At 43.8% G+C, this 9,751-nt stretch overlaps 1 protein-coding gene across 1 annotated transcript in view; it reads left to right on the top strand.

The window, feature by feature from the left end:
* Positions 1 to 1,882: 1,882 nt before the first annotated feature.
* Positions 1,883 to 9,751, top strand: part of sobpa (sine oculis binding protein homolog a) — a gene marked incomplete at its 5' end in the record, with an annotated part of 27,429 nt that continues 19,560 nt past the window's right edge. The window contains one exon of the mRNA XM_079752298.1: positions 1,883 to 1,978. Within this exon, the coding sequence (XP_079608424.1) occupies positions 1,883 to 1,978 (96 nt within the window). The remainder of the gene's footprint in view (positions 1,979 to 9,751) is intronic.

Raw genomic sequence — 9,751 nt, 5'->3', positions numbered from 1 at the left:
GAAATGCACTCCGACAATAGTGGTTGGCACGCTGCTACTTTAAGAATGCAATGGTTTATTCAGTTAACTATCTCGGTAACTCATTCCTCCACTGATATTGTTGAACAACATGAGGCCTAATAGCTAAGCCACACCTTATTACAATTAGAAAAGGAGAGAAAGAAAAACAGGCATCAGCGAGACAGATATAGAAACGCCGACGAGGGACATTATACAGAGAGAAAAACAGAGAGACAGTGCCATTTAGAAATAACGCCAAGCTTCATTTGCTAAATGCTTTACGTTTATTGTTTTTTTTTTTACTGTATTCTTGGATATTAGACGTTGCTGGTTGGAAACCATGAAACTCCGCAATTTGATTCTCAAAAGATGTTGGAAATATTGCCTGTTATTTGAGCATCATTATTAAGCATTGCATCGACTACTTTCTATTGCAAACTCAGCAATGTCTCTTTTATGTCTTACATAGCCAAAACATCTAAACATTATTTTATTTGTTATTTTAATTTACATAGTCAACTATTTCCAGAGCAAGTATTTTCGTCTTGTATCTCTAAACTTCTGTTGATTTCCTTTAATTTTGTTATAGTTGTTGTTTTTAATATTCTCAATTTTTAATGAAGTGGCAAACCACTATTGTTTAACACAGAGGGTTTAATAACTTATTTATAAAAAAATACAGCTTACTTCTGAAAATATTTGTTATTCTTTTACTCAAAACTGCCCTTGCAGAATTACAAGGCTTTTCTTCCTTCTACCCCTGCTATAGTTACCAATGGTTACAAGTCTAGTCAGGGACAGCCTTTTGTGTTCACCGTATTAATAACATTTTGCATAAAAATATTGAATGTGGTGTATGTGGCTGTGCAGCCCTTAGCCACATTCCTGGTGAATCATGAAAACACCAACATATGTGGCAGTCTTTGACCAAAGCAGAATCCTTTTGGCTTATTCCACAGTCAGAAACTCATGCCAATAGTGTGTTCCTGTTAAGATAATGAGATTGACTGACCTGTATGCTTGATTGATTGATTGATTGATTAGTTGATTGATTGATTAATTGGTTGACTGAAGTGCTCATCCATCCATAAAAATGGGAAAGGCTAAGGCCATTTCAAGTAACCACTGGCATATTAATAAGACCCTGACCCTTTTTCATTGTTCAAATCCCGGTGGTCAAGAGTGCCACCTTATCCCATGAGCAGCAAAGTCTGATTGTCAACTTATTGTAGATGAAGTTCAGTGATGGGCAGAGGAAGGCACTCATACATTAATACGTGTGTGTGTGTGTGTGTGTGTGTGTGTGTGTGTGTGTGTGTGTGTGTGTGTGTGTGTGTGTGTGTGTGTGTGTGTGTGTGACTAGGTGACTCGCCAGTACGAATGCGTCTATAGAAAAAAACAGTCCACATGGGCACCTGTTTGCTGCCAACAGGATTTCCAAGCTGCGGGTGGCCAACCAGCGTGAAGCACCAGTGAGCTAAGTGGCTTCGAGTTTGCCTTGGTGCACTCAATTGAAAACGAAGAAATAGCCTCTTCCTATGATCATCCCGCGCGTCATATAATGTTTCAGTGGACGCCCCTCCCACTGTCTCTCCCCCCCCCCCCCTCACTCAACCTCTCCTTTTGACTCACAGAGGCGGTTCACAACTCGCGCTCGGACCGTGGTGGAAAATACAGGCAGAAGATGGCTGACTTAGCCGGGCTCTGCAAGCCCTCGGCGGCATCACCAGCTCCACACGGGCCACGGCGACACAGCGACGAGACGTCCAGCGTTTGGCTGTAACTGTAGACGCCGCCTACTACTACTACTACTACTACTATACGGTCCTTTACTTCGATATCGAGTATAGCACCAGCAATATTGAAAGAAGTATTGCAAAAAATGGCTGAGATGGAAAAAGAGGGCAGACCTCCGGAAAATAAAAGAAGCAGAAAACCAGCTCATCCAGTCAAAAGGGAGATAAATGAAGAAATGAAGGTAAACTAGGGGGGGTTGCCCGGGTGCATGATTACGCATGTGAGCAGCGGTGTTGGGAGAGCATGTATGTCTTTGGAACATTGTCGCTCTCAATGGAAACGCAAGGTTTTTTTTGAGTTTCACGTTAATTAACGCTTGGACTTACTAAACATTGCATTGATGCATTTTTTTTTTAATAAGTTACGTGGTCACATGCAATCACAGTCTTCGCTCCGAACCCGTCAAAAAATGCCCATGCACAATGGACGCACAATGGTTCGCGTTTTTCGTGGCTACTATTCTTACTTTGAAGTTTATTTTGTTGAACATAGCCTGCATTTATATGGTGTGCATGTAATCCACTGGTTATAACACAGCCATTCGTTGTGCAGTCCTTTAATGGCATTGCCTGAAGTTAATGGAAAATCCAGTGCGTCAGGGAAGGCGTCAACAGTGTCCCTACTATTACTAGTAGACACAACGCACAACGCCCCCCTCCCCCCCCCCCCAAGCAAAGCAGTACACACACACACACACACACACACACACACACACACACACACACACACACACACACACACACACACACACACACACACACACACACACACACACACACCTATACTGGTTTCTATGTACTAGCAGGTCACACACACACACACACACACACACACACACACACACACACACACACACACACACACACACACACACACACACACACACACACACACACACACACACACACACACGCACACACACACACACAAAGGGGGAATACACTAACGCAATGTTGGCTGAGGAAACATACGCGGATTATGAATGCTTTCGTAGCGCGTTTGGTGGGGTGGATGTTCGGGGGAAACGCACGGTGTTGTCTGGAGAGACGCACGGTCCTCACAGCTGGGGAGAAGGAGAGGCGTGTGGTCCAGATGTGCGTATCTGCGAGCTGCACATACGCGCGCCACAACAGTACATTGTCTGGTCCCTCGCCTGGCCTGTATGGGGCTGAACATGGATCGATCTGAGCGTCCGTCCAAGACACGTTGTTTCTATTTGGGGGGGGGGGGGGGGGGGGGGGGGGGGGGGGGTATAGTCGTGCATTTTGATATTTGAGCCATGTGCATTTTGGCGGTTGCGTTGTGGATCGAGACTATGGGTCGTGGTGTGTTGTGCAGGCAGGGAGGTTGTGTCCGCTTTGTCTTCATGTGTTTCATTGTTTGTTTACAGTTGTACGCATCACCGAGAGGTTTTCGAGCATTTCACGTTGCGTTCATGGCATATAGGACCTAAAGTCTTTTTTGTCTAGACAAGAGGGTTTGCAAGATTCCGATTATATTATTTCGTTATATCTGTGAATAATTTACGCAATTGAATATGCGATGGCAAGGAAATATGCACGCATGCAAGGCTGCTCGATTGCCTCAAGTAACCTGTTATATTTGTCAGCGAGAGAATACTGGCTTATCCATAGTCGGAATCATAGCCTACATCATGTGTACGTTAATACCAGCCCTTAATTGCATAGGTAATTCAATTATGAATTTCCTAACGGACTTTCTTTGTATGTGATTCAAATAAGGACCAGCCAGCCAAATATACTTTTGGATAGTAGCCTCATGATGAAATCACGTACCAATGTACCTGTATTTTTGGCGAGTATATCTAAAGCCACTGACTGTGTTGGTCTTTTTTATTGGCCAGACATCCCCAAATTGGGCTGCATCTCATTCTGAATCATGCATGTGGTAGTCCATACTAAACAGACGGAGTCGTTTAAAATAATTTTTATTTCTTTCCAAAATGCACTTTGTAAGAAGGTTATTGAACATTTACATGTACGGCATTTTGAACATAAATAGATTATCGTTATTCTACTTGTATTGTTATATGAAGTGGACAACTGGGTTGCATATTGGAGTATCTTTATTGGTGAAATGCATTCATTCATTCTTTAATTCATAAATTAATTAGATTATGTATATATTTATTTATTTCGACATCTCACTGAACGCATGTTTCAGTCAACGGCCTGGAGGAGATAACTAGAGAAGACACGTCAATCACACATCCCTTAATTAGAAGCAGCGAGCCTATAGGTGCTGTCGGTCTTAATTAGCTCATTAGCTCTTGTGTCTCTAATGACCGTGATGCTCTTAAGCAATGGGAAGTCATTTCATGTCTATACTTGAACGTTCTGAACGTCGGCATGGCTATCCATTGCGAAGAAAAGTCAAGGTTTTAAGGGAGGAGAACCACTCTTGATCATCCAGCTCTGGCGTTACTGATCAATGCAATACGGGCAGTGTACATGTTTCTATCCCATAAATATTTGAAGGTGTGACAAGACTCGCAAAAGCGAAAAACTTGATAGATTCTAGTCCTTTACACTACCTCATTTAATCTCCTATATGCTGATGCACGCATAGGCAGGAGGTTGCACACACACTCACACCTGCACAAACACAAACACACACACACACACACACACACACATATATGCGGGCAAGCATGCACATACACACACACACACACACACACACACACACACACACACACACACACACACACACACACACACACACAAAAACCACACACACATTACAAAACAGCATCCTACATTCATAGGCTGGTCACTATACTATATATATATATTTATTACTCCCCCCCCCCACCAAATGATCTCTTATCGACTTTGCTAATCTCAGCCGCCAAGAAAGAGGAAGAAATGTTCACACTGTGTCCTTATTGAGGGATTATGCTCCCAAAAAAACGGGGGTAAGAGGGACTGACACTGTGTCCATTATCTGGACCGCTTAATGTGTGTGGGGGTAAAATAAGCCCCTGTGAGTAATCAAGGAGAGGTGGAGGAGGTGGTGTGGGGAGGGGGTCGGAGGGGAGGGGGGGGGGTTAGGGCGGTGGGCATAAAAAAAAACATAGGAATGTATACAGTGGTATACGGCTGGCTAAGCTGTAAAAACTGTAATGCGAGCGTCTCCATCGGATCAGATATCAAGGAAAGGAGAGGGGGAATTGAAAGAGGAGTGGTGGCAGAGAGAGAGGGAATGAAAGAGAGACAGGGGGGAGAGAGAGAGAGAGGGGGAGGCAGAGGGAGAGGGAATGAAAGAGACAGAGGGGGGAGAGAGAGGGAGAGAGAGAGAGGGGGGAGGCAGAGGGAGAGGAAACGAAAGAGAGACAGAGGGGGGAGAGAGAGGGAGAGAGAGAGAGGGGGGAGGCAGAGGGAGAGGGAACGAAAGAGAGACAGAGGGGGGAGAGAGAGGGAGAGAGAGAGGGGGGGAGGCAGAGGGAGAGGGAACGAAAGAGAGACAGAGGGGGGAGAGAGAGGGAGAGAGAGAGAGAGAGGGGGAGGCAGAGGGAGAGGGAATGAAAGAGACAGAGGGGGGAGAGAGAGGGAGAGAGAGAGAGGGGGGGAGGCAGAGGGAGAGGGAACGAAAGAGAGACAGAGGGGGGAGAGAGAGGGAGAGAGAGAGAGAGGGGGAGGCAGAGGGAGAGGGAACAAAAGAGAGACAGAGGGGGGGAGAGAGAGGGAGCGACAGAGGGAGGGAAGGAGAGAGAAAGAGAGAGTGGTGGTACGATGGATAGAAAGAGGAAAGGGGCGTGTGAGTATGGGAGTGAGGGCGAGGTGAGAGGGAGAGGATTGAGCAGGAGAAAGGGAGCGGGAGCGAGTGGCAGGGCGAGAGGCTGGGGGAGAGAGGCAGAAAGAGAGAGAGAGAGAGAGAGAGAGAGAGAGAGAGAGAGAAAAGGGCTGATAAAAAAGCATGGCGATTCCTGGGAGAGGAGGAGGAGGAGGAGGAGGTGGGAATGGTGAAAGCAAACTTGGCATGTGGATTAGGGAATTTTATCACAGTGTACTGTGGCCTACTCTGGTTTCTAGCCACAAGGTATCTGATTCCCACCAATTCCATCAGCTCTACAGCCATAGCCTGTGTCTTATCCTGGAGGGAGCACAGCAGGGGATAGATGTGTTGATTCCTCAATGTATCTGCGGTCTTTATCGTTTTATTACATTTTAAGCTTGCTTGCTTGGTAGTACCCGGCTTTTGTATTGGATATTTAAATATTCACTTAAAAACTAAGTTCAATCAGTGTCGCTGGACTCAATATCTGCATCGAGTCACGCTGCATTTGCACCACCAGTGCCTACGAAAAAAAAAGAAAGCCGTCATGGATTTCTTGTTTGTGTAGCGGCGAAATCCCATGTGGTTGTTAGTACATGAAGCAGACTGTTCAACTCCCTCCTATTGCTGCGGGACGACGTTTCCGCTTCAGGTCTGTCACAGCAGGAAGGTGTCGAAAGACACACAAAAATAAAGAGTGAGTGAGTTGAATACACAACGGAGGGAGTCACACTGGGGGAATCCTCCCATCAAACACCCCTTGGTTCGCAAGATTCCCAACTTAATAGCATACACACGCACGCACACATACACTCACACTCACACACATGTGCACACTCACACATGCACACACACATACATGTAAACACAGACACATACACACACACACACACACATACACACACAGACACACACACACACACACAGACACACACACACACACACACACACACACACACACAGACACACACACACACACCAGGACCGAGAGCATTTAAGTGGTCTCCACCTGCTACCAAGCCACAATATATAAGAAAGACAACCATTCCATTTTATTTTATTTTCACACGCCGTTGTCGGCTCTCTCTCTCCAGGATCATATCCGTTTCCCTCTCTGATGTCCATCTGTATTTATAACAACTCTCTAAGCAACCGGTCTAGATTAATTTCATTCAGTTCAGACCGGGGATTCTTCTCCCCCTAGGCTCCAGATGTAATAGGCTTTTCCATCAGGCTTAGGATATAGAAATCTGTAGTAAGGTCTTCCTCAACTTGCCTCCTCCTCCTCCACCTCCTCCTCCTCCTCCTTACCTCAAGCCAATCCACCGTTGTGGCTTTGATGCGTGGCCAAGCGGATTGGATTTCCTCCTTATTGCTCCCTACTCCCTGAAAGTTTGTTGGGTGACACAGAGGACATGAACGACCAATGAAGCAGACAGAGAGAGATAAACAACCCATTGAAGAGATGGAACGTATTATCATATATTATTTTTAGTCATAGTCCGATTCTTGTGTATATATTTAGATCGTAGGACGATGAAGACAAGACAAATGCTCATAAAAGAAAAACACTATCCCGGAAAAATCCATCTCCTCTTTAGTCCTGATTCCTTTCTGTTTGCCGGCCCTAATGTAGTACAGCGTAAACGTACCTCGGTCAATGGACAGTGTTTTATGGCTAGTTCAAAATCATGATTGACATCATTATGGAGCGAAAAAAACAATCAAGCCGAGATTAGCACAATTACAGAAAGCCTTTACTTCTTTGTTATCGCCATGTTCACTGAGCGCAGAAGAAAGACGGTGAGGCAGATGAGGCTTATCTCGGCAACTGCAACAATGAAGGGCTTTGTGCAGCTTGTGCCTGCATGTGCAGATGCGCTTATGTGTCCTATGTTCTGGTGTAGAGTGCAATAGTCGTCCCTTTGTATTTGGTCCACTTTGACTTGTAATCACTATTTGATAATAATTTGATTATTTCTTAATTGAATTACATTTTGTTGCATTGAATTAAATTTCGATCCATTATCATATCAACTTTATTCTATTCTGGGGTGTATTCTATTCCATTTGGTTCTTGTGTATTCTATTTTGTTCTGGTCTATGCTTTACTGTTCTATTCTATGCTTTTCTGTTCTATTCTATTCTATCACATTACGTTCTGGTCTATTATATTATATTCTGTACTGGTCTATTGAATTCTATTCTAATCTTTCCTATTCTATTCAAACAGCCGCTGCCCGTCTCCTCCTCCTCCGCGGGCTGTTGACCACTTCACCACAGTGGTGTTTTATAGCCGCCAGATCAATAGAGGCTGTCATTCTTCATTAGGGAGGCCTTTCTAACGTTTACAGTCTAGGGTTCTTTCAGCAAGGCCAGCAAGTTAACTTGAGCAAAAAGGGATCTGCCGTATACAACTGTATAGAAACAACTGCAGTCTCAGTGGCAATGATGTAGAAACCACGGTGGAGGGATTCTTTATAGACAGACATACCTTATTAAGGGGTTTGAGAGTGGCTGTTACATTGTGCCCTTCAGTCTCAAACGAACTTCAGAATCTCGTGAGAGACAGATTCTTTGCAGAGATGAGGTGAATGAGTGAAATCATTGGGGCAGCACACACATGGCAGTGTACTTTATTTAACATGTTTTTTGACGTCCTCTCGAAAAAAAGGTGTGAGTTTGGCTGCAAAAGATATTTGTTTTCCTCCACTGTGTTTCTCTATCGCTGCTCCCAATATTTAGCGTATGTTTTGTGTCGCTGTAGTGTTAATTAAAAGTGTCATGGTGTTATTGAGTAATTATAACAGCCTATTGTTTGCTGGCTGTGGACGAAGATGGACTCAGTCTTATTGAAACCAAAGGCTCGCTGCCAAATCTGAAGGTGCAATATTGTGTCTTGTTGTGTCATTATAATAGACTTACTCTTCACGCAATTGCCTAAAACTTACAATTACAGATTTGAGTTTACTTCCCTCACAGTAATTTTACTACTACAATAAAATGTGTCTGTGTGCATGCGTGAGTGTGTACATGTTTGTGTGTGTGTAGGTGTGTGTGTGTGTGTGTGTGTGTGTGTGTGTGTGTATGTGTATGTGTGTCTGTGTGTGTGCGCGTGGCTGCACCTGAACTGGATGTCAACACTCCTGGTTTCTCTAATTTAATAATCTCTCTGAACCGTTTAAGTTTCACATTTAGCAGCTTGATGGAGCACCACATGTCTCACAGGCGCCATGGCAACGTGAAACCATAAAGAATGGAGTCAATTAAGACGAGTGACAAATTAATAGTTTTCTTGCAGAAAAGCACTATCGTACCAGGGGGTACTTCAGAATAGGAAATATATCCAGTTCCTACTGCTTCGTCACAGATACAGTATGTGTTTTGTATGATTCTCTAGGACTTGTGCTGCTCTGTGTGTTTACATGTCGGGAGTTATGAAAATAAACTGTGAAATTGCTACATCCTACCGTTGTCTTAAATGACAGGGCATTAAAGATTCCTGTAATCTGTCGCAATCAGATATGTGCAAACGTATTGCTTTGAGCCATGTTGAGGATCAGGGGTTTCCACCTAGTGCTGCGATTGTTGTCCTGAATGGCATGTGCTTGATCTTCTCTCTCTTGGCTTTCGTATGCAAACCATATCAGGTGCGTTCATTGGTGCTAGCGTGGCTACCATTCCTTTAGAAAGACGGTCTCTGTATTTATTCAGCCATTAAACGGTCTCTGATCAGACTCCCTCTTCTCTCTGTTCCAATAGGATCCACCACCGTTATTGTACCTGAACAGGGACTGATTCCGAAAAGATTGTTGGGTTTATTTCCATATTAGAAAGGCAGGGATACACAATTCTATTACAGTATTGACAAGGAGCCCAATTTGGTTGGATTGAGTTTAAGTGGAGTGCTATGCAATTCAATTGATTTTATTATTTACTTTATTTTAAATATTTGTGTTATCTTTTTTTTTATAACTTTGTACGTTGAACTAAAACACATTTGCAATTCACAAGCAATTCCTTTCATTACTAACAATGCATTTACAATACTCTTTTATGTCCTTATTCTCATTGAGTAAGTTTACTTTATCGGTACAACACAATATTTCACACTATTTGAATTATTTTCCGTATACAAGGTCAAGGATAGAATAGC

This window comes from Pollachius pollachius (assembly GCF_949987615.1).
Source record: "Pollachius pollachius genome assembly, chromosome: 15".
Classification (NCBI taxonomy): Eukaryota; Metazoa; Chordata; class Actinopteri; order Gadiformes; family Gadidae; genus Pollachius; species Pollachius pollachius.
Note: the sequence above shows the minus strand (reverse complement) of the source record. Positions and strands in the feature narration are given on the sequence as shown.